The following is a 27,259-nucleotide window of genomic DNA, read 5'->3' on the forward strand; positions in this document are numbered from 1 at the left end:
GTACATTCATAATTATGAAAATGATTTAAGGTAGAAACTTTAAAAGTGAAACTATGGAGAAGAAAATATAAATGATAACAGGACCGAATAATCGATCTTTATACACAAAAAGAATTAAGAATTACAAATTGTTACTTCAATACAAACTGATTCATAAATACACACGAGAACAACAAATTAGAAAACTGAAGTTCATAATAGAATACATAATTATAAGACAGTCAACACACCACCAATTAAAGGACGTTACAGTACAAAAAGTAGCAATCTATGGAATCAATACTTGTTGAGAGCTAAAACATATACATACTCCAAAGTGGACAACCACCACAAAAAGTAGAAGCAACCAATGTGAAGAGATAGTTTCGTAAATAACTCAAAATATAACCTGGAAAGTCTTCGAAATGAAAGCACCAAGTACTTTAATGAAAATTGAATAGATGAGTACCTGAACTAGTCTGAAAATATGTCATTTGAAGAAAATTATAATAAGATAACAGAAAGTATACACAAAGCAGGACAGAAAGCATTAGGCATTAAAAAAACAGAAAAAAAAAGTTATGGTGGTCAGATGAAGTCGAAGAAATAATAAACAGGAAAAAAAGTGCACCATGTAATGGTTAAATATAAAATCAATTGAATACAAAGAAACATACAACAGAACTAATGAAGGAGCACGAAATAAAATAAATCACCTAAAAAATGAGATATAGGATACAAAATGTCAGAAAATATACGGGTATATTGGCGGAAGATGGTGTCCATAAGCATGACAATTCATTAACAGAGTTAGATCAACGGATCAGAAGAACAGTGGTTACAAAACCACTATGAACTGAAACAAGACCATAATATATTCAGGAAAAAACATTCATTGGTAAACATTGAAAGAGAACAGGTGCAAATAGACAAAGTGGTAAAAACAACTATTAAACTAAAAAAATGTAAAATCATGTGGACCAGGAGTGTACCCAGTGTTCTTAAAAAACGGCACAAAGAAGCTGATGACATCAGCTGACAGAATTCTGCTACACACAAACACCTGAATACCTGAAACTCTGTTAACAAATACCTGAATGGTCAAGAAGTTCCTAACCAATAAAAAGTGGTATACACATTGTCCATCTACAAAAAAAAAACAGCAATAATGAAAACTGTCAGAATTATAGTGGTATATCAATCACAAGCCTAATTAACTGATTGTAAGTAAGAATATTGAGAGATCTAATAAAAACAGAATTTCAATGTGGATTTAGAGCCAAATAATCATGCATCAACCATATATTGTGTATAGAACAGATAATAGAGAAAAAAATCAGCAGATCAACTTAGAAACGCACATCCTATTCATTGATCTCTAAAACGCATATGTATATTATATAGCATTAGCGTTTATTAAAGTAGCATGAATAAAATGGAAATGTTCAAGAATGGGTATACCTTTAAAAAACAAAATTTGTTTAATTTACTAATGTTTGTATTTTGAGAATTCACTGAGAAAACACAAAATGTTTGTATTTTCAACTTCGGAAATCGTTCTTAAGTAGATTTCCGAACTGGAAATTGAAACGTCAATAAACTTACTTTAACCTTTAATTGTGGCTTATTCCCATTTAAATAGTAATTACTCTAACAGACAGGATAGTATTTAGCCTACAGTTTGCATATGAGCAGGCAAGTACTGGCAGTACAAAGATCTACAAAGATTGGAGACTAGCTATAAATATTGAAAAACCCAAATATCTATGCATATAAAGGGAAAGTTGTAACGAAAACCTGAAAAAAATAGAAGCATGTGAAGAGTACAAATACAAATGAGTTACAATTGATAAAACAAGTTCAAACAACAAAAAAATAAGAATGAGAGAGTAATACAGACACGGAAAGCAATTAACTGCCTGAATGAAATCTTATTGGACTTAAATCTTACCTGAAATCAAAAGAAAAGAATTGGTAGATATTGGCAGTTCTACTAGCTTGTGTAAAGTAATTTGGGTGTAAATGTGAAAAGAAAAATAACGACAATTTTATGTGACAATTAAGCTGTTGTTAATAGGCGATTAGAATTTTTAAGAAAATATCAACAGTTGAAAGTGAAGGATGCTGCTTTTGTTTTTGTGGACGAAATATGAATGTTTTCAGGAGTATAAAAAGAATTTGTCAAAAATTTTCATTAAATCCATAAAACCGAAATCAAACTCAGGGAAAAATATATATATCGTGGTACATACAGGTGACTGAAATGGCTTTGTTTCCACCAGGGTTGACAGAATAAATAAAATAAACAATAGTGTCCCGGGAATTAACAAGACAAACCATTTTACACAATTACTATAGGGCAGATAAATTCTTGTTTTAAAATTATAGTAGTGGCAAAGGTAATTCATTAAATATGGAACAAAGAAATCATCGCAAATTAAATACAGTTCATAAGTATCCCTACCTGTAATTTACTTGATTGAACAACATGCTCCATCTTTAATTGGTGAGGCTGTTGTATCTGTTGACCATCATGTCTTGGTGGAACTGCACAATCGTATTCCATAAGAATGTGATTTGTCGGCTGTCCTTCAAGTTGGAGTTCCACGTGATGATCCTCTTGTTGATGAGGAGGTGGGTGATGGTGGTGGTGAGTTTGATGTTCCGGTGTTGGATCATTAATAGCTTGCAGCACTTGTTTGGCAAAGGTTGCTTGTACTTCCTTAGTGTGACTACTAACGGCGCCAGCGGACGGCTGGGGTGTTTGTCGAGCCGATGATTCTCCAGAAGGAGGATGCGAGTTATTGTCTTCAAACATTTCCAGTAGACGATCAGCACCTACAATTTTTTAAACAAAAATATAGTTTATTTCGACTTATATAGGAAGCCTATACAGATAAAAAAGGCTAGCGCATAATTTAGAAACGTATTTGGTATTTACCAATTAAAAAAAAGAGTATGACAGCATATCACTTTCTAGGCTCTGGACTATCAGCCACTTATATAAAGACTCTTAAGAGATTTGAACAGTAAGAATATAAGCTGTGTTCAAATCGGTTTACCTCGAAAATTTCAGGAAATCAAATAGGATGCTGTATTTCTTCAACCCTATTCAAAATGTACCTTAATGAAGATTTAAAATAGTGGGAAAACAAAATGTGACAGAATATTTAAGGATATTGACAGGATATTGAAGTTAACAACGACATACTGTTATCCCTCAACTTTGCCGATGATCAGGTTATTCTAGCAGGCGAGGAAGAAGACGCCAACTACATGGTACGAAAACTTAATGAACATTCCAATAGGGACCTGGACCTAAATTTTGAAGAAAAAAAGAGTATTTAGTAGTAGGGGGAAACAGTAGAAACTTGATGATAGAAAACCGATCATCAGTAAAAGGTAGCCACAAATACAAATATCTTGGGTTATTAATTTCAGAAAGGAGGGCAGCAACGAGGACATTGGAAATAGGATACCACTAGGAAAAGTTCCAGTTAGACAACTGCGCCCGGTATTTGGAATAAGAACACCAAAATAGAAGTTTAAGAACTCTTTAAAACTGTATAAGACAGATAACTTTATATTTAACAGAACTTTATAAGACTACTGTAGAGAGCATTGAGATATATGGATCGGAGGTGTAAGATAAAAACACAAAAAACTAAATTAAAAGATTAAAGCACTCGAAATGGATTTTTGGCGTCTAATACTCTCAAATACTCTCTCTCTCTCTCATTATATACGTCATTTACATCGTATTTCCAAAAGGCTATACTGAGAAGAGTATGTATAGAGCATCTTCAAATTAAATCTGGATTCCTTCTTAAGATAGTTGATATGTATTACGTATGATTATCTTGAGTATTTTATATTTCTTCCAGTTATATTAAATACTCCAGTCATCAGAGACGAAAATGCCAATGAACCTCTAGAAATCATATGAACAAACTGAATTTTACCCAGTATATTAATATTGGGTCCCAAAAAAGATGCAAAAAAGTTTATAACTTTTACCCCCGGGCTTTCCCCTAAAACCCCCCTTGCAAGGGGGTAAAAACGCAAAAAAATCGATTATCAAGAATGTGTACACCGTAGAAAAAAATGTTTCAAATAAAAAATGTAGCTAAGATAATTTTAAACAAGAATGTTTATAAGCATTTTTTGTGTAGAATGAACCGTTCTCTTAGAAACATATCAGCTCGACGGTAAGAATTCGATATCTTTTGATTCAAGTAATCTATCAAAAAAATCAAGATGCGTTTTTGCTTGTTTGTATGATTTTTAGGGGACAATTCTCTGACGACTGGACTATAAATTAAAAAAAAAGATTACCTGTATTTGGATCGATGATGGCTACAGCTTTCGGTCTTCGTTTCATCTGAGTTTGCCTTTGGAAGGGTTGCTGCTGGTGATTATTACTTACTAGAGGTACGTTTGGCATTGTGTTTTGTGTCGTGTTAGGGTTTGCTGCCGTTTGTTGAGGAATGGAACCACCTCTAGGTGGCATCATTTGAGGTTGGTAATAATTATCTACAATAAAAATTTAAATTTTAAATATGTTACAACTAGAAAATAATTAATGGTCGCAGTGGTATTTTAACTTGTTTTAGAAGAAATACTTGAAAATATTATTTCTTAGTTTTCCAAAAAAAAATTCATTCAAATATTTAGCCTATTAGATAAACTATTGAAATATGGAGTGAGCTAATTAGAATTTGATCAAGATATAAATCATTAAAATGTTTTAATCAATAAAAAATAATCAAACGTCTATTTTAACCCTTCTAGCCAACACAAATATTAAAAGAAATTCAGAGTTCTACGGTAAACAAAATATGTATAAAACAGCACCAGAAGGGAGTCCTTCAGAAACAGGACCCCAAAACAAATAAGCATTATTGGTGCTACCAGGAAAACGAACAAAAGTTAAGTAAATGCGGTAATTAAATATCAAAATGTATTTATTGCAAACCGAAAACCAACAAACAAAAGCACAACATAAAATTTTAAATTGCAACATAAAACAAGAAGTATTTACAAAAAGCTAACGCGAGGAAAACTTGTGAATCTATCGATAATCATATAAGAGATGCAAAGAGCTGTAAAGCTTGAAGAATCGTAAAACCTTTGACAACAGATACAAACAATGTTTTAATAAGTTTTTAATCTCTGTGTCCCTGAGGCTGATTGCCCGACATATATCTAAGCTACAGAAATCTTTCTATACTACATTCAAAGCCAAGACAAGCTCAAGTTCACACCCATCGGTGGGCGTGTCGTGACGTCGCAACTTGTCATTGGTTAGAAATTGAACTACAATACAAGATTTATTATAATATGAAACATAATTTTTTTTACATGAAACAATCTTATTACTAATAGAATTTAGAAAATATTTCAATATAATACTTACACGAAATATGAGGAGCTTGCGTCGCTGTCGTTCCGTATCCATACGAGAACACAGGAACACTTTGTGGAACGAACCCTGTAGGTGCAGGTCTTTGCGCTCCATACGTATAACCGACAGAATTCGTCGACGTGAGATACACTTGCGGTGCTGCAGGTGCCATATGCATAAATTGAGCTTGCGTTGGTGAAAACAGCGGCGGCTGCGGAGGCTAAAACAGTTAAAATTATTAATTAACGAAGACCAACACATATTAACATGCAACTAATGGATGCACAAAAGAGGCCGCAGTGTCTTTTCAGAAGTCACGATTTACCGCTTGTTACCAAAATCTCCATCATCAGATGCTATGTATTTTCTACATTATTATATCAAGTCGAGGCCTGGACACTTTCTGAAGCTTCTTTAAGAAAGCTCGACGCCTTCGAGATGTGGTGTTACAGGAGCGTCTTAATAATGTCATGGGTAGATGGTGTGACTAATGTTGAGGTCCTACGTAGAATGGGCAAGGAATGAGAGATTATTAACATAATCAAAGAGGGCAAATTAAAATATCGTGGCCATGTTATAAAAAACAGTGATGTGGCTTGTTGCAACTCATTCTTCAGGGAAAGGTATTTGGAAAGAGAGGACCAGAGAGAAGAATATCTTGGCTTCAAAACCTGAGAAAGTAGTTTAATACATCTACAACCGTATTATTCCGAATAGCTGCAAGTTAAGTTGGGATAGCCACGCTGATCGCCAACATCCGGAACGGATAGGCACTCTGTAAGATGATGGTTTTTTATACATTTGATATCACCCAAAATTGGTGGCATTTACTCATATAGACTGATATTTTTGATGTTTGAAACATTTTGACCAGTAGTATGAATTTAAAAAAAAATCTTTTTTACTTGCACTGGAAGACAAGGTTGTTTCAATGCTTCATTATTCCTTTCAGATAGATTCGGACTGTTTCTTTATGTGATATTTTCAGTTTCTTCGTTTCACGTCAGCTTCATTTCGTTACAAACAATAGTTAAGACATCAGGACGACTGCTGCATCTCATGCCAATAGTTCCTTTTAATATCCACTTAGTTAATATTATTGTGGTACATATTACGAAAGTGTTTTCCTATTCAGTACTTTCAACTTACCCTACTGTTATGACTCGTCATTCTGGGTTGTTGACTAGGCGGACCAGTTGCTCTTGTATAAAAATTTGCTGTCGGTCTAACAGCTGGCGAAATAAACTGCAACAAATAAAAAGAATTTAATATAATTTTTCACGTCTATTATAGGAAGAAATATTTTTTTATGACATAAATGAATGGGAAAGAATACAGAACAGTCATTTGACTGTTTCAAAGATTTTTAAATATTAATCAAAAAATCAGTTTCTGGATTTATGAAAAATTATCTTTTCGTCTTTCTTAACGTGTTTCCCTTAACGTGTTTGTTTAAGTTTTAGAAATATAGACTTGTATTATCTTAATTATATAAACCAGCTGTAGCAACAATTCGAAGTTTTTATTTATTTTATTTATTTCACTGGCATCAATAAGCGATAGACAATTACGGCCTTGACACGTCGTCCTTAATATCTGACTGCATACGAAACATCAGGAAGAAATAATTTCAAACCAGGGACTATAAAACCCGAAAACAACGTACCATTTATGTTAGTTTAATTTTGTATACTTTGATTTACTTAGCAAAGCAAAATCTAGATTTCATTATTGAAAGATTATCTGGTATGACGCCATTCTGAAGTTAATGAAGCAATCTCGAACCATAAATCAGTTCACCGTATTACCACAGAATGGATCATAGGATCAAAACTATATGTCGCTATCTTCGAAGAAGACAGTCATAACTCAAAAAAAGTGAAAAATGTACTTTGTTAGATTTCAAATATTCTATACTTTTTTGTGTGATAATGTCAAAAAGCTAGTTTATGCCCATGGCCGTCAGATGGAAGAAGTGTTGTTATTGTTAATCGAAAAGTTGGTTCGACATTTTGCACAATATTGGCATATTTTGATATATGCCATCTTTTCTCAAAAACACAATAGGATAATACAATACTTTCTGTGAAGAATAATGCATTATTTTGAGTTGTGTCAGTCTTGTAAAGAAGTTGATGTTATGTTTATAATGAGATGTAGTATTCGTTTGAGTTATGTCAGTATTTTGGAAAATTATTTGAACCTACTGAATTTTTGAACCCACAAATTATTTCGACTTATGACGTTCTTAAAAAACAAAATCCAGTTGGAATTATTTCAGATTATAAAACTGTATCAAGGATTTAGGGGTAGACTCATTCTAAAGTTGACTTTTGTCAAAAACAATGAAGAGAGTGTAATTATGGAAACTTAAAAAATGAATGAAAAGTATTTTTTTAACTCTAATTTACTACATAAAGAATGACTTTGTTTTTATGTGACAGATATATATATATATATATATATATATATATATATATATATATATATATATATATATATATATATATATATATATATTTATGTTTGTTTTGAGGTTTCCGCGGGAGCTATATGTGCTAATCGTACTAATCGAGTAACGACGAGAAGTAGATCCACCAGGCTTGAGAATGGCAAGTGAGACCTTGCCGAAACGTCGCCAAAACAATGGTTTTCAAGAAAACCAGCATTTTACAACGCGGAGTCAAACCCGGAAAAATAGTGACTATATGAATGAATATATATATATATATATATATATATATATATATATATATATATATATATATATATATATATACATATATACATATATATAATTGGAATATTAATTCTTGTAATAGTATTAATCTTAGCTCTAGGTTTGATCTACGAGCCTTTGCCGCATCCCGTATTTCGATATCCATCTCTTTCGGTCGGTCCATTCATACTCATTTAGGGGTCTATCTCTCATTATTCCTCTGATCCGTTCTCTGCATTCTAATGCTGATCTTCCATGAAACACAGTTTAAGGCTTATTTTGGCAATCGTTCGTCTTCCATTCGCATTATATGCCCGTACCATAAAAGGATTTGAATTCTACTGTATCTACGGTATTGTAAATCCTTCCTGTTTCTCTTCTATTTGTTCATTTGGGATGTGATGAAGTCGGGACATCCGACACACTCTTTTTAGATAGTCCATTTCTACCACTTCGATTTTTTTTCTCTTTCATCGTCATTTGCCAACATTCAGATCCGTACGTTAAAATTGATTCTACAAGCGAATTTTAGATTGTCATTTTTGTGCGTAAATTAATTTTAGGAGACCAAAGTGATGAGGTTTGTACCACCTTTCGGCCCTGTTGTATTTTCTACTGAATGTTCCGTTTCGATGTTCCTTCCTTCGCTATCACTGTCCCTAGGTATTTAAATTCTTCGCATTCTTTTATATCCCCAATCGAGAGTTAAGGGTCTCTTTCTTCATACTTTTTTCTTAGATATTTCATGTTGTTAATGTTGATGATGAGTCCCCTATTCTCGGATTCTTCGGTTAACTTTCGAATCATATAATCCATGTCTTCCTCATCGTTTGTGACAAATATACATTTGCAAAAAAACACTTAAAATAAAATTTTTTAAATGGGTATTTCTGAAAATTGTCACATTTTGATATATAACGGACTTCTTCCAAGGTAGCTATATGATCATTTAAGTACGATTAAACAATTTCAATTTTCAAACAAGACGCGGTCCGTATATAACTAAATTAAGTTAGTCATATAATAATAGCACGATGTGGTAATAATCACTTTCATAAAAAACTTAATTCGAATCATCAAACAAAGAAAAATACACACCTGTGCCTTCACTATCTTATCGGAACGAATAGAATTTCCTCTTAATAGAATACTAATTTACGTAGTGAGTGATTATTTAGTGAGATATTTCTAGCCATAGTTAAACACTTCACATATATATATATATATATATATATATATATATATATATATATATATATATATATATATATATATATATATATATATATATATATATATATATATATATAAAACGGGTTGTAACGAACGGGTTGACAAGATGGCTGAACAGGCTAGCACTTTCGCTTCGAGATGTGAGTAGTTTAATGGGTTCATAGTTCAAGCCATGTTCGAAAAATTAAAATTTCAAACATGTTTGTATAAACATTCAAAATGGATCTGCGACTTTGAATTGATATTCGCGGGTGGATTGAGGCGGATCATGAATGACAAGTACGATAAAAGATACTGACTGACGACTCAATGATGCTCATTTATTTGTCCGAACCGGAAGGCTTTAAGACGGTAGAAAATTATAATCTAATAAAGATATAACAATATAACTAACAACAAGATTAACGATGACGATGATAAAATCAGATATACAAAAATCCAAGAGAATATCCATAATAAATCCAAGTCAATATAAAAAGAATGCAAGCTCCAAGACTGGGATACGACAGTTTCTTAAACAAGAATGTCTCAATGATCTTATTATTGGTTTAATAAAAATTTCATGAACCTGACTCACTCATTTGGTGACGTCAATTTACGAACAAAACTATGAAATCTGACATTTCTCAAAACAATTAACTGTCTGCAGTGAGTTATCACAGCAAGACAGTCAAACTAGTTTTTGCTTTAGTAAAATAGTTGTGAATATTTATTGTTTTCCCTCTAAAAGTGGTTTTTAATACCTTATATTTAATTCAGTATGAAAATAAAATAGTTAATGGTTTATGATCCATTTTTGTTGGCATGTGTATTTCCAAGGTTCAAAAAGTTTTTAAACAACCCTAGTAAAGTATTCAATGGATTCACTTTTCACTTTTGTTTACCACTTTTTCAACGCCAAATTGGATTTCACTTATTGGTTTTGGTATAGATGTAAGTACATAATATTTTGAAAAATACATAAAATGATTTGTTGAAAATATACCTTCCTTTTCTGATTTCAACTTAGAATTTTTAGATTTGTTTCTAATTGAAGAAACAAAATAATTTTTGACAAAATATATTTTACAAACATTGCGCATATGGAAAAAATATTTAAATTATCAACCTACTTTGAAATACAATCACTATTAAACCAACATCAATAGACGAAATATTCGCTAAACACTAATTCAAAAACGATAGGTCACTAAAAATACACCAACTACATGGTCACAGTTCCATACGTTTTTAAAAAATTCGCTCTCGGTGACTACAACACGACTCGAATGTCGCAAGACGTACAAAATTGATAAGGCGTTTCAAATTATCGCTACGTATATACGTGTATTGTTGATAACAGTTTTTAATTTTATGGTTAATCTGTAAGTGGTTACGTCTATTGACTAGCTATTTTATGTCATATATGTATCGTATTATCTACAGACAAATCAGAAAGTTTTCAGCATCTATAAAAAAAATAAACAAATGTTATATTCTAATCCTCACAAAATACTTGCGATAGTATTCCCATAACAAGGAATCTTTTAACATATTTATTGCTATTATAAGTTATATGCAGATTTCTTGCTATAAGTTGTAAGCAGATTTTTTATCTGTAAGTGAAAGTCGTCACATTGGTGAGTTCATTATTTTTAATCCAGTTTTAAGTGTTTTTTATTATTTATTTTTTATCTTTTAAAGTCATTCCTTTGTTTAGTCCTACCTTACATTTGTATTATGTACAAGTCTGCTTAGATCTTCCTTTGTTTACTTTGTTAGCATCCATATCCTCCCTGTAGAAGATATCCATTAACTACCCTGATAACATTTTACCTACTCAATAAATGTCAATATAATTCACTTGATTCCCCTCTAATGTCTGACTATTAGGTCAAAATTATTATCGCTTCAAGTCTCTTACGTCCACAACAATAAAATTATTTCAGAGTACAGCACTATATATAGTGGAGTCTTGACCTTGCAATGTTGCCGAGACTATTTCGCCATTCGTTCCTATCCATTGTCAGTGATTGCCAATATGCCTCCCAATCTTCCTCGCGTCCTAGGCAGCACCATCCTTTCATCTCTTTCTTGACCTGCACCTCTTTGCCTCATGCAGAGATAATAGGGGCCACCTAGGACGGTAATTCCCATTTGGTCTTGACCAGTGTCTTCTTTATAGATCCCACTGCAAATGCAGTTTTCCCAGATTGCACCAAATATTCTTATGACGTTTCATTCGAAGATAATTTGCATTTGTTTTAGAAAAAGTCCGTGGCTCTGATCTAAATGACAGCACTAGCAGGATGTCATATATACTGTTTTGGTTTTTGGAAAAGTTTCCGTTCTTTACGTGACTGCTCGATCTAAAGGAACATCTTGTGTCACTAGTAGTATCCTTTTTACTTCATCATATCATGTTTTATTGATCTTGTCCATATTTCACTTGTATATGTATAAAATTGTGAACAAAGTAATAGCTTTATAAACATTTTCTTGTTTTAACCCTACACTGCTTAATTTTTTAAAATCAATTACAAAAATGTTTTTTAGAATTTTTATGTTATACGGATATACGAAAAAATATTAAAAAAAAAATAGTGACAAAATTTTTTTGGCTAATCAAATCTGATACATTGAGCATTAAGTTAGAAACATTTCATTAATTATGAAATGAGAGAAAGCAATTATGATTTTCATTTAAACATAAATGTATACCACGTTTAGAGCACTGAATATAGGAAAACGAAGAATAAGTGGGAAATTTACATCTTTTACATCTATTCGAACGTCTTTAGGTGGTACATGAGAGAAGACTATATAATTTTTTCTCTTTTCCAGCAACATCGATTCAACTGAATCCTTGGAAGACCTGCCTCGTTTCCTATTGGTGTTACCAGATCTGCAAAGACACTCTGCTATTTCCAATCGAACATCAACCTGAGACATTGACTTTCTTCTGTCGTTGTGTACCCGGCTATAAAGCAGCCATGTGTTGTCGACCAAAGTGTCATGTCGATCAGGTGGTAAAAGTCTTATGTGCCATTTTTTTATCTTAGTTTAATTTTGTACCTTCCGATAAAGCTATCCATAGCATCTACGCCTCCCATGAGCATTATATTCTGAGACTAAGCTATGACACTCAATTTGTATCTATTTTTTTTTCTTTTCTATCCCATCTTTTTACCTCTGTTAATGGTAAAAAGTTTACCTCTAGTCTTTAAATGTCGATAAAAAGTAACTGGTTTGTTGTCTAACCACATTACTGAAGTTATATCAACTCATTCAACATTACAAACAAACTCTTCTGATGTACCTCTCCACTTTTTTTCTAAACTCTGTTTCAGTTGGTAATTTACAATTTGGAATTCGTGGTCGCCGAACTGTACCTAGTGAGTAAATTTCTTTATTACCTAAATATGAAAGCGAAGTGATGTATAGAAGTGTCGAAATAGATTCTATTTTTTCTCAGAGAATATGCGCCTTTTGTAAATTTCCCTGAAGCAAATTGAAAAGTTGAAAATGACATTTTAATACATAAATGACTAAATTGGTACAGATAAACTAACAATACTTCCCAATGTTTTTACGTATTCGTATCATAAATTTAGTATGTCCATTATAAATTGAAAATAAGTTATCCTACTGACACGTTTTCTTAGGGTCACTTACTGGTTTTCCTTTATATATAGAGAAACGGTCAGAAATCAAAAAGTAATTTTTCTTTATTATAATCGGTTTTAGACGGGGAGTAGATTATTATTTATAATTTTTAATTAAGCAGTAAAATAAGCTCGGAAAAAAAGTTTTATACAAAAATACATATAAGGTATATATATTATATACGTTATGTTAAGAGTTTTTATTTCATGGGATCTTTAAGTATATTTAACTAAACAAATTAACATATAGCTCAATTTAAAAAAAAAAAACTTATTGGTTTCAACTACATCCGTACGGCAATGGTTTATGCATTGATGACCACCCTTACTTGCTGTTTAAATATTTGCATTTGTAATTTGATTGAGCAAAGTTAAGACTAATAACAAAAATAATTATACCATTTTTATTTTAAACCCTTTATCTTACATTTTTTTTATAAAAGGATGGTTAATTTTAAAAACGATTATATTGAATGAAAACCTCAAGATAACTTATCAAAAACCTTGTGACATAATTAATTGACTCCTTTTGATAACAAAAAAGTTTCTATAGGTAATAGATTTATCACGCGCTATTAAAATAAACTAAAAAAAAATTGACATGAGATGTTAAAAACATTCATAAAATATTCATGTTACTCTACACGTAGTAATAAAAATAATAAAAAATCAATTAAATAAATAATTGTTTTGCCATAATGTAGATTATACCATGGTAATGGTGAGCACCGTATCAGAGTTTGAAACTTTCACGATATGTCTTATGGAACATAGTGAAAGCTAGGAAAATATATGAGTAACAAATAGTGGGAGATACCGGTGTTGCTTTGGACCTAATAAATCCACAAAACAACGAACCAAGTCCTTAGAACGAGACCGTTTCTTGCGAAAACCCTATATGTCGACGTCCAGCACACATGGAATAGTGGTGGAATTTCTATGAATAAATTCTTGGTGGATATCAAAGTGGATTTAGACCTGATCGGTCAACAGTAGATAAAACATTCGTGTTGAGACGTATCCTTCAAAAAACCAGTGAATTTGATTTAGTAGATTTCAAAGCAGCGATGAGAGTGTATAGAAAAAAGTTATGAGGCAATGTATCAGAATTTCTGTTAAACTGGTCGTGCCTCCTTTAAAAAGTTGCTGGGGAAAGTTTCAATAGATGTAGAACTGAATAACCAAGGTACAATATTTAATACATCAGTCCAGATATTGGCATATGCAGATGACTTGGACCTTGTCTCACACACGACTCGATCTCCAAGAAGACGTTCGCTGCACTCTCAAATGCACCTAATATGGGTCTAATAATAAACGAAAGCAAAGCAAAGCTCATGGTATCCGTAAAATTGGCCACCAAAACGAACGAGAGGAAATCTCTAGAATAGATATTGGTTTGCCAATTTTATACAAACGTTTACATTGTCATTTTATTAATAGCGAACAAAGTCAATGAAGAGTTAAACACAAAAAAATATTTGCAAATGTAAAATCTATCATATTAATTGCTTAATAAAATTTAAAAAAAATTTTCGAGCGCACTGCTATGGCTCTTATAATAATTATTATTCTATTGTGCGCGTTAAAACCATTCTTATAATAATTATATTAGCTGATGGAGTTGCATTTGATTTTATTGAAATTTATAAAGTAACTGAAGTGTTTCTTCTATTTGCAAATTTCACAGACAAGTAGATAACATCAGCTTATAATTGACTTTCAATCTCCACGAATTTCAATATGTTACATCTTAAATATACTAACCACCATAGATTGTTACAGTCTTTGTATTTCCCAGATTTATTACAAACAGAAAAATATTTATTCAAGATACTCGTTTATTTTACTTCGCGTACATTGGGGAAAACCAAATACGGTTGATATAGGTTTTTCCCATCCCTAACTGTGACCAAACTTTTTAATATACTTAATTAGCTAAATATAATATATTTTTATCATAAACAGTTCATCTTGAAAAATAAAAATAACTGCATTTTGATTGATCATATGAGCCCTAACAAATAAATGTTCGGAGAAACGAAAATTTATTGAAAACGTTCATCTTCACAACCTTGCTTGTTGAATTAAAGAACAAAATCAACAATACATTAAAGTATATTATTAATAACAAATTATTAATATGGTTTGGTTTCTATAAATTTTGAATTAAAAATAATAATAAAATAAATAATTAAAATAAAGTCGTTAGTTTCTTGACAGTTACTTGTAACAAACCTCTATCGAAAAGCTCTGATACAATATTTATTCAAAAATGGGTAGAGGAAGAGCGCCACACTAAATTTCATCAATTGATAATTAAAAAAATATTGTCAGGATAAAAGAATACGAGAAATTATTGAAGAATTAGTTCTTTCTAAGTCCACAGTTGCGGATGTACTTAAGCATTATCGTGGTGTAAGTGTCCAACCTAAAGGCAAAAGTTCGGAAATTGTGTCTGATAAGGATCGACGATTACTAGTGACAATTTGCAAACTAGGTCGTCGGAACACTTAACGAGCTCACAGCACAATGGAACGCAGAAACAACAAAAAATTTATCAAGGGATTGTTGCACGAAATGGATACACAAATCAGGACTCAGTTTTTATAATGTTAAATCGTAATTTTTTATTGAACGCGTAATTTTTTATTTACTCGAAATATTTTAGGCGAAAGAAAAACCTCTGTTAACAGAAAGGACGATGTAACTCCATATTAAAATAGTAATTTCTTGAATGGTCCGAACCATTAGTTCCCACGATATTATGCAATATTTACCCAAATCAAATCATTTAAATATTTTCTTATTAATGATAGACTTGTATTGATGACGTATTGTTGATCTCAGTCATTAATTGCAAGGTTGTGAAGATGAACGTTTCGTTTGTCCGAACATTTGGTTATTTGAGCTTATATAAGTTTCTAACAGAAACAAGCTCTTAGCAACGGAAAGAGAAGCACAGAAAGCTGGAAATTGATAAAAAATTTGAGAAAAGTCCACAGAAAATGTTATTTCAAAGAATTTTTAGTAGAGAATAAAGTCGAGTTGCAAGAACGCGGAAATCAAAACCAAGATATAATTGCAATAGTAGGTTCGCCAATAAGATTAACAGAAGAAATTGAAAATGTATATAAACACCTGAAGAGGAACAAAGCACTCGGTCCAGAGGATATATTTCTCATGTCTCCATCGATGTTATCAAGGAACCTTGTTCTAGGTCCTCCTTTTCTTCTCTGACCAATGGTCTATCAAAAACGCATAAACATCCGAGAGAAATTCCTAAGAAATGGAAAACATCGTATCTCAGTATATTTGTTTTGTGCAACTGACGGGAGGGGATACACGTCACGTTTAAAACGCTCATATCGGCCAAATTTGGCATTACCGTAAGATTTTTATAACTTTAATTATACACTCATGGACAAAAATATCGACTATTTTGGAATTTTATAATTTTTGTTTTTTCAAAATAAATTCTGGTCAATTAAGTCGTTTATTGCAAAATAGAGTTTGTTTTAACAATGTTTAATGAAAAATTTAAGTTTTTATGCGGAGAAAATTGCGAAAAAAATAAATGTTTAATATTAGGTAAATAAGGTTATTTTTCTCTAAACTTAAATGATAATTTAAATTGCTTAAACAAGTCGTTTTAACTGAATGATCAGTAACGAGTATTCCCCTCTCTAGCTATTATTACTGCTTGTATCTTTCTTAGCATGCTTGCAAGTAAATTTTTTACATATCCTTGGGAAATTGCATTCCATTCATCCTGTGCAGCAAGCCGAAGCTGCTCTATCGTATTTGGAACGGGATTTCTTTGTCGTATGCTGAGTTTTAGGTGATCCCACATGTACTCTATTGGATTTAAATCTGGGCTAAACGGTGGCCAATCCAATCTTCGAATTTGGACCTCATCAAGATAATTACTCACTATGGCAGCGGCATGTGGTCGAACATTATCGTGCATTCACGTGAATCTTTCATATCCAATATAACCAACATATGACAAAACATGATCTTGCAGGATGTTTTAATTATAAGAATCACCAGTCATCCGTCCAATCACTTCCACAAGTGCGGTACGTACCTCCCAACTCATAGAATTCTGGTCTCATCAGTGAAAAGAACGTTTTTCCAGTTGTCGATATTCCACTAAATATGTGTTCTTGCAAATTTCAAACGACGAGCTTTATGATTTTGGATAAGACTCATAACTCGTATTAACTTGTCTAACATTTAATAGCTCATTTCTGTGTATTGTGATTTCGTGTAGAATTAAGAAGTTGTGCGCCTTGGGCGTCCTTGATCAGGCCTTCGTACAAAATTTCCTGTTTCGCGGTACCTTTTTAAAGTATTGGAAACTATAGATTCAGTTCTGGTGAGACGTCGTGCGATACGTTTTTGTGCATATCCTTCCCCGTACAAAATTACAATATGTGCTACTTGGGCTTCATCGCAGTGTCGAATTGGTGGCATACTTGTTTTAAACTTAGTTAAATCAAATCAATATTTAATTAAACTTAATAAATCAAACTAAAAATAACCGAATTATGTAGTAGGATTTTTCCTTTGCGTAAAGAAGGTTTTTTTTATGATAAAATGTACGAATGACACTAACCAGTGAATAAACGTCAAAATATTTCAAACCAGTTGAGTACATCAGCCTACTATATGAGTATTAACAGTAATCTAAAATTATTTTGAAATAATAGTGACTACAAAAAAAAAATGAAAAATTCCAAAATATTCGATATTTTTGTCCATGAGTGTACATATAATTGTTTAAAACTATGGGAGCCAATATTTGTTGCATCGCAAACTGCTACAGTAATAGTAATAGTGGTTGCACTTTTTATTGATTTTCTCGTGAAAATCATAAAAGGCATCAATGTGAACTGTGGATTGCAGCATCAAAGCTAAACAATATTTAAATTTTGACGTGACAACGTCTTAAATTAGGTTGTGGCTCGGAGTCACCCATGAAAAAGTGTAACGCCCGCTCACGTCTGTTACGATGAGTCACCGAACGAGATAGAGGCCCGCCGGACCGGCGAATGCCTTGCGTCTCTCTCCCACTCAAACATGATCGGTCCGCTGGTGCGATGCTATTTCTCCTATCATCGTCCTATCCTCAACAAAATCACTCAAATAGAAATTAGTTAAGTTTAAGTTTACATGTACAATGTTTTAGTAAACAAAATATATTTCTATAGTTAAAATTTGTGCAATTCTTATTTTCATTCAATTCCTTGTTCCTATTGTGCAATTTAATAATATTCATATCAATAAATATTCTACCGAGAAAAAGACGTTGTCACGTAAAATCTTCGCCCGTAAAACCGACTTTACAGGCAACCGATTTTTTTTTTTTTTTTTTTTTTTTTTTTTTTTTTTTTTTTTTTTTTTTTTTTTTAAGAAAATATGTACCAATAATTACATATGTTTAGTCTTAAAATTTAAAGAAAAATTCAGTTATTTATATTATTGCCTGATGACATTAAATTAGAATTGAAATAAGAAGAAAAATTACTTAATTTATATATTTAAAACAGTAAATCTGTATTTACAATTCGACAAAAAGTGCGGTTAGGATTAAAATCTTAAAAAAATCATTATTCAAATAATTACTGAAAATCATTTTTAGCACAGATAATCTCTGTATTATCTGTATTATTTAATATTGTTAAAAAAACAGTAAGCTTGTAAAATGTTTATAATCTATAAATTTAACTTACTGTGGTTTTAAAAATATCATCCAAATTTGAACTTAAAGAAATCTATTGGTAATACATAAATACTACGATAACGTTAATTATATATAAATAATTAATATACAGACAATATTACGATTAATTACACATTTTCGATTTTATTACTGCAGATTTATAAATGATTTAAATTGTAAATCTTATGGAGATGATATAATAACCAATAGAGGGTGACACCTGTTCAGCTGAACGGAGCGAATATAAAAATTACCGGTGAATAGCTATAAGCGGGTATTAGGTATATGGGAAGGTTTTGAAGAATCAAATCCGAGAGAAAATATTTAGATTCTGAAGCAGAAGAACAAGCAGGATTTTATACGGATCCACTATTGACCATTGTTGGGAGGCTGATAATTAGACTCCCATGTATATGAAATTTTTAATTAATGTAAGGTTCTATAGGCACTATTATTAATATGCTTAATTTACTGAGAATGGGTAATAGCTGTGTACGTAATGTACCAGCGAAACTACTTAAAAGACTTACATTTATTTAGCCCAATAAATATAAAGAGACAGAGGTGATTTTAACACATTAATTCTAATACTAACGAGCTCATAAAACATCTGCCAGGTTCTTGGGTATCTCTTGCTTTGGGAAAGGTTTTGAAAGACGCGAGAAGATCGAAAACAATCTGCAAACATACTGAGTGACAATACATCCATATTATATGCTATATAATCACATTGAAAAGTGCCTTATAAAATGGGGCCCGTCCACCAGTTTTAATAATTAACATCGCTAGCACATCAAAAAAATTATTAACAAGTGACACCCAAAAATGTTATTAAGTTTTAAGATTCACGGTATATTGTTGAAACATGTAAACGCTTTATTTTCGTCTAATAGATGCACCCACGTAACCTTGAAAAATCTTTTTGGTATGAGAGTAATAATTGTTAATTTGTATTTTTATCATTTACGGGGAAACGATAAGAATATTGTTTTCTTGGAAATAATTCTGTACTATGTAAATATGGACTTAACCTGAAAAACGTTTAAATATAACTTCCTTGTAAAGACGAATTTAGCTGAACAACAAATTACTTATTAATGAGAAAATTAATTAAAAATGTAATTACATCTACCGATCATTGAGTATTTACCAATCTGTTATAACTGTTTCTTGTACAGTTTTTTTTTTTCAAATGATAAATTTTAAAAAATCATCGTTGTTTTTAATTACGTGTTCAGTGCCTATTAACGACTTCCTAAAGATGTAAAATGAATCAAACATTGTATTTGATACGACACGTGCCGAAACGAAAAAATAACTAAATAAAAATCTGGCGGTGTCGCTCATTAAAGGACCCCGGCATTTTTGTAAAAGTTTTTTCAGTTAAATTGGCTGAAATTTTGCAGATATGTAGCTTTGGTCATGCTAATCAAAAGTTATTCGTGTCCCAAAACTCAGAAATTAATTATTTCTGAACAGAAGTTCAAAGTCTCGGTTTCTAGTCCATTTGAATAATACATTTTACTATTTTTGTTGGGAATAAGCCACAATTTTATTTTAATTAAAATTGACTCTTCGATTTCCACTTCGGAAATCGTTCTCAAAATACAAAACATTAATCATTTATGTCAAAAGTTTTTGAATAATTGTTTTTTAAATAGTAAAAGATGTTTCGTACTAGTGTAACATCACTAACGATGACGAGGTGAAGAATATAAAAACCTATAATATATTATAGACAGCATATTAGCAAAGAATATAGACGCTTAATATTATTTGATATTAGGGAGGAATCAGACTGCTCGACCAGACCGACCGTCCACGATCAACCAACATTACGAGTCTATGAAAATGTATTCGGACTTGTTGGAATTTTTGATATTTGGTGGATGAATATGGAACATTTCGCATTCATTTATACTGTTCTGAGCAATGACACTGACCATTGACATTTCAAAATTTGTAATTAACCTATAAAATTTGGGCTTGCTCGTGCGATAATAATTTTGAAATTTAATAGAATGGGATATAACACAAAGAATTCCCTTTGTTGGTGTCTTTTTAAAAAAAATGTCACGCACCCAAACTGTCCTACGCCTACGAAGACGTCTACACATAAATAAGTGATAAACAATTTATCAGTAGAATTATCGCTGCTAATTCTGTCCATAATTCAATTTTCTACAAAAAGCCCTGTAAAATAATATTACAAAAATGTGGTTATGTTGCTGGAGCCTTCTGAAGTTTTGACGGTCGGTCGACGGAACACTTTCTTTCTAGAAGAAAACCATTTTTTTATATTAAATTCGAGACACCCTGCAGGGAGGACAAGGTACAAGGGTGAATTTGCATCAAAATCATGTTGTATAAGGTGTAAAAGAAACAACGTGTTAAAAGAAATAAGATTTCTGTAATATACCTTTCAGTCTTTAAACAGTAGATAGCAAACCCGTTCTTGCTGTCAAGGAAATTCCACCCCAAAAAATCACAGCCTCCATTAAACAATATGTCTGATGTTGCACTGTGCATACCGCTTAACTCGTCGATGAATAACTTAAGCCTCGATCAGAACTATTATTAGAAGTAGAGGGGGAAACACGTGATATTAGTTTACATTATCTTTCTTTCTGTTTTTAAAGTTTTGTTAAATGTTGTTATTTTTGTTGGTAATTTAGTATTGTGTCATTTAAAATTTAAGTTAAAGATTAAAAGCGTATATTTTCTTTGTTTTTAAAGATATGACGGAAATTAAAAAAAAAAAAACAAAATGTTCACAAAACAAGAGACAACATGATTTCGATGTAAATCCACCCTTGCACCTTGTCCTCCCTACTAGGTGATCAAACTTAACATAGGAAAAACCTTTTTTTCTTCCATCTGGTATAAGACCAAAAGAGAAAAGAGTTTGAGTAAACCTTTGCTCAACCGTTTAAATACCAAAGAAAAAGTTTAAATTAATAAAAAAAAAATAGCGTTTATCCGTTCAAGAGAAAATCAACTATCCAACATTATTTTTGGTGGTGCAAAACTTTTGCGGTTAAGTTTATATCACGCTGTATATTTGTACTCCTGTTTATAAGAAACCTTCCGGTAGAAGACGATAGTAACTACTTGCTCTGGACTAATGAACTTTCAGACTGAAAAAAACAGCCAATAAATTTTTAATGTGAATTATGATACGGTTGAGAAAACAGAATTAAATATCTTCAATGATATTCATGTAATTTATATACCTTAAAGAAAATAGGCCAGTTTTAAAAATTAAAATGGAATAAAATAAGTGATGCGGGTTCAATAATTCAATGGATATGATTTCTTTGTCGTCTTTTCAATTATTGAAAGTTATATGTAAACTATAATTACGCCAATTCACAGTATGATCGTTCATTATGCCGTACTGATCTTAAAGGCTATTATGTTCAAAAAAAAATAGTGCGTTTTAAAAAAAAGGGGAGAATTTGTTCCTATTAGATCTGGAAGATTCCTGTAAGAAGTCGTATTCAGACTAGAAATTAGATTTATGTGTTACAGCCTTGTAACATATCTCCAAAACATATTTCCCTCAATACGGTCCTAATATATATTTCTTTATTAAACATGTACGTCTAAAAATACGTCTCTGCGTTCTGTTTTTTTGCAATCCACTTATGTATTTTATTATAAAAAAGGAGTTAAATGTCACATAAATCAAATTGTTTTCAATATACACCTGCATCCACGACTTATTTTTTGTTCCATCCGTTGATTTAGGCTACTCTCGTTAAAAACTTGATTCACCGCAAAAAAACAAGTAATTTGACGACCCATTATGTCTTCGTTGTAAACTTATATCTTTTTCTTGTTTTTTATCAACTTTAATATGTAAGCGTAAATCACACACATTTCTATTTTGTGTCTTTATATTTTACTAAAAGGTTTCTTAAAATACATAAAAAAAATGTTTTATTGCTTCGAGCTTACACGTTAGAAGACGATAAAAAATGTTCATTAACATTCTTTGTCGTCCCCAAAAAGTTCGTTAATAACAGTTGAAACAATATCCCTATAAATTCATCCGTTTCTACCACCGGAGGACATTCGTTTCTACCACCCGACTGGGTGGGAGGGAAACCGTTACCAAATTGACAGATTGTGGAGTAAATCCTGGAAGGAAGTAACAAAGCAATACTTGAAAGGAGTTCAGTCCTAGCATTTCAAGTTTTCAACTGCTAAAAGATTTATAATTGAAAAAAAAATTAAGACAAAATCAATTTTTAAACGTGGGAAACGAGCAACCCAAATGGAAATTATTGAGATTCAGAAAGGTGTGGCAGTAAATAGATAGAAAGTTGAGCGAATAGATAGAAAGTTGAGCACGTCAAGAAGTTACTAGACTCCCACTTTGGAGAGCATTGCGTGGGGGAATATTAGCGAGGGTTTTGCGAAGGGAGCCTTGAGGAATACATTATGCCAAGAATTTAGAATATCCTAATAAACCATATTTCCTTATTATAAAACCAATGTTTTAAAATTAATAAAAAATCAAATATATTAAACGATGCATGTTATCATTCCATAAATTGTCTTATCCAAGCAGTCATGCCAAAACTTGTCTTGCCCATCTTTATTTATTGAATTTCGTCGAAATGGATTAAACAGGATTTAAATGAGGGCTGAATTACTAGTGTCAATGTTGTAATACAATCCTGTATTATCAGGTTGTCTAATTTCCGTAGTTCTAGTAAAACGTTTTTTCGCGAATTGTCAAATATTACTTAAAGTGGACAAGGCGAGTTTTGGAATGACAGCCCTAACTTATACCACAGGTTGGTAATAATCGTAGAGGTGTGACCAAACTTAAGATGGAAGATGCTGTGGCTGGCGAAGATAGGAAAATTGATATAACAGATGTCGAAAGTTGTGAATGGATAAAACTTAATGGAGAAGACTTGAGACTTTACTTTGGGGCTGTAACACCAGTGACGATAGTAATAGGTGTATTTGGACAAAGAAAAATGTATTATTATTTAGATTTACACTTGTCAACAATCGAAGTGGATATTATGAAAATGTGTATTTTATTTTTTGTTCATAAAGTCAAATAGAAAAATGGAATGATATAAATAAAGATTTATTTTTACTTCGTATTTTCATACAGATGAACCGAAAGAAAGAAATTTAAAAAAAAAAAAATAGAAAATAAACAAAAATTGTAAAATTAACAACCTAAAATTTCTATTCCTGCTCAATTTCTAATATCCCGAAAAGAAAAATTAATAGTGTGTGGGTCCACCTCTGTGTCGCCTTAGTGCTCTAACTCTATTTGGAAGACCTCTTATTAAATTATTGATGAACTGTTGTGGTATACGTTCCCAAATCGCGCGTAATGTATTGGCCAACTGATCTAAGGTTTGGGGCGGTTGAAGGAGCCTGTTTTGTTGCCTAGACATTTCGGCCCAAACATGTTCCATGCAATTCATATCAGATGAACACGGTGGCCACTCCATTCTTGTAATGCCATGAGCTTCTATACACTCGTTGACAATTCTCGCACGGTGAGGGCGAGCATTATCATTAATCAGAACAAATTGTTCGCCTATTGCACCAAAAAATGGAACAACTATTGGTACTATGACTCTGTCTCGATATCGTGTAGCAGTCATTGTCTCATTAATTAAGACGACTAAGTCCGTGCGACCGTCAAAACATATGCCTCCCCACACGCAAACCGATCCACCTCCAAAAAGAGTGGTTGGGACTCTCAGATTTTCATTGTAACGTTGTCCTCTTTCTCTCCACACCAATATTCGGCCATCATTTGTATACAAACGAAATCTAGACTCGTCAGTAAAGAGACAATTCCTCCAATTTTAGAAATTCCACTGATAGTGCTCCATCGCCCAGCGATATCTGCATGCACGCTGCTCCCTAGTTAGTCGTGGATGGGTAGCGCGCCGTCTAGCCCTTAAATTGGATGCATGTAACCGTCTTCTAACAGTTTGAGTGGAAATAGCTCGTCCAGTAGCATGCCTGAAGATACTGTTAATTCTGGAAGCCGTGAATGTTGGGTTCCTTCTTGCCGTCAGAACTACAAAACGGTCTTGCCGACGAGTTGTAGATCGTTCTCTTCCTCCTTCATGCCTGTATGTTGCAGATCCAGTTGCTACATACCGATTCCATGCACGACTTATCACACTTTGCGACACATTTAGCCTCATAGCAACCTCTTGTTGAGTTATGCCTTGTTGGATCCAACGAGCTATTTGCTCGAGCTGCACTAGTTCTAAACGTCTTTGCGGCATAATGTTTTTGTGATAAATAGATTTCTTGACTTATTGACAACTGGTAAAGCCAATACAAGCACTTTTATACGAATGATATATTCATGTTTGGAACAACATGTCTCTTTTTGTACGAGATAAGGGCCGATAAGAATAGGGAGAAAAAAATCACATGCAAAAAATTTTGGCAATAAAGATAGCATATAGAGTATAGTACAGGCAATTATTTTAAAAATAGTTTTATATCCTAATTTTAGAAATTTTAAAAGTATCCACTTCAATTGTTGAGTAGTGTATATAGAAGAGGTTCAACCGCAAATGACATGATACAAAAAGTCGCAGATATACTCCATAATATATTCTAAAGAACAAGAATAATAAAGAAGAAGAAACATTTATAAACAGATATCACGGATTATACAAACTCAGATATTTTGGTCTCAATTAATATACATATTTTCAAATATGTTTTTATTAATAGCTGTCTACATATTTAATCAAATATAAACTACTCTAAAAATAAAACAAATCAAATATTGTGTTACAAACATTCACTTTTACGAATTTCAACAAAAACATTTTGAGTAAATATTTTAGGCGCTAAAGCCTTAACAAATAAATAAGTGATTCCCTATTTTAGAAGGTTTAAAAACGAGATTGCCTAATATAAACAACAGCATTCACTGATCATCACTACCACCAATAGCACAGGCGGTACCTGTTCCAATACACCCTTATTTGGAAAATCGTAAAATGATCCTATTTTTTGCTTTAATCGCTTCGAAATATTATATTATAAATGATGAGTTTACTATGCTGACCTTTCAAAATGCTAACTTTTTTATTAAACAACTTGTGAAAATAGTTAAAAAAAATTCACTTTAAAAAAACTTACAGAGAAGAAAGACTTATGCTGTGTAATGGTATATTTTATTAAAAATATTTAAAATTTATCCAATTCCAGTGGAGTCCTACTATGCCATAAAGTCAATTCCGTTTATACCATTCTAGTTTTTTATCATCAAAAATGTAATTTAAAATTAATTTAACTATATTTAAAGAGTTTTTATTCATGTATTTAGTGGCTTCAAACATGTAAACCTAGATAGCACTGATGATGGAATAGTCATTCCGAAAACTTTCTGTGATGCGATAGGGTTTTTATATTAATATACCTTTTATAAACGATTATTTTTAAATAAAAATTTCCTTTTTTAATGGTTTTTGCTAATTTTGCCATAATAATAATTTTTCAATGTTAAATAACTAACTTCTTTCTTGAAGTAAATTTAGTTACAAAACTTTTTTGTCGTCACAAAATTTCACTAAAATGCATGGCTGCTGAGATATAGCAACGAAGAGGAGAAAAAATTAATTTTTCTTTTTTTTTCACAAATTGTTTAATAGAAAATTTAGCCCACCTTTTGACATGTCCGCATAGTGAGATTAACATTTTTAATAATATTTCAAAGTGATTACAGCAAAAAAAACTAGGATTATATACGATTTACCCAACCCAAAACAGACACCGCCTTATCTACAATGCATTGACACCTTTATGTTTACTACTTGTCAGATCTAAAATATCAAACTTCATCTAGACAATAAAAATTTATTTGGGTTAGTCACGTCCTAAACGTGACATAACATAACACAGCGTAAGTTGCGTTCGTCATACGATAATAAACTTTTGACATTTTTAAAACAAGACTTTTTAAAAACGTCCGAAAACCTCTCACATCTGAAAATCTCTGAACACAAATGTGGCTTCGATTGGACGGAGATCTTACTCATTTTGACACGCTGTTAGGAACTACCTAAGAGAACATTTAGAAACAAGCCGTACAGTCAACATGCTACACCCCCTACTACTCCAAACGATTTTGCTTCGTTTCAGATAAACCATTTGGAATTAGAATTTGGAATCACATTTGGTATTGCACAAAATAGCAGACATTTTGAGCTGTTACTTAATCTGCTACTTATCTGATCATCTTTTAGTTGTAGTAATTTGTGGTCCGTTTTATATTACTTTTTGTTACTACTTTTATTAAAAATATAATTATCTTTTATTATGTAAGTACTCAATTACTTTCCATAAAGAAAAAAGCTGGTGTACATCAGCAACTACTAATGTGCATATATATTTTTAACTACTGGTTTTGTCTATAGCAAATATGTCAAGATGGTTGGTTTAAAGATCTAGTGAAAACTGCAAAATAGTGATATATATTATTAAAAATGAATTTTAAATATATGTTTTCCCGTTTCAAATAAGCCCCATATTGAATG

At 31.9% G+C, this 27,259-nt stretch overlaps 1 protein-coding gene across 4 annotated transcripts in view; it reads right to left on the reverse strand.

Moving 5' to 3' along the window:
* Nucleotides 1-27,259, reverse strand: part of LOC140431243 (eukaryotic translation initiation factor 4 gamma 3-like) — a 166,901-nt gene that overhangs the window by 98,879 nt on the left and 40,763 nt on the right. For 3 of the 4 annotated variants that reach the window (XM_072519179.1, XM_072519191.1, XM_072519184.1), the window contains 4 exons: nucleotides 6,533-6,628; nucleotides 5,396-5,603; nucleotides 4,315-4,512; nucleotides 2,444-2,817 (listed from right to left, as the gene is read on the reverse strand). In XM_072519179.1, the coding sequence (XP_072375280.1) occupies nucleotides 2,444-2,817; nucleotides 4,315-4,512; nucleotides 5,396-5,603; nucleotides 6,533-6,628 (876 nt within the window). Of the gene's footprint in view, nucleotides 1-2,443; nucleotides 2,818-4,314; nucleotides 4,513-5,395; nucleotides 5,604-6,532; nucleotides 6,629-10,447; nucleotides 10,604-27,259 lie in introns of those variants that run through there. The other variant, XM_072519194.1, reaches the window with a different exon arrangement.

This window comes from Diabrotica undecimpunctata, chromosome 1 (genome assembly GCF_040954645.1).
Source record: "Diabrotica undecimpunctata isolate CICGRU chromosome 1, icDiaUnde3, whole genome shotgun sequence".
Lineage (NCBI taxonomy): Eukaryota > Metazoa > Arthropoda > Insecta > Coleoptera > Chrysomelidae > Diabrotica > Diabrotica undecimpunctata.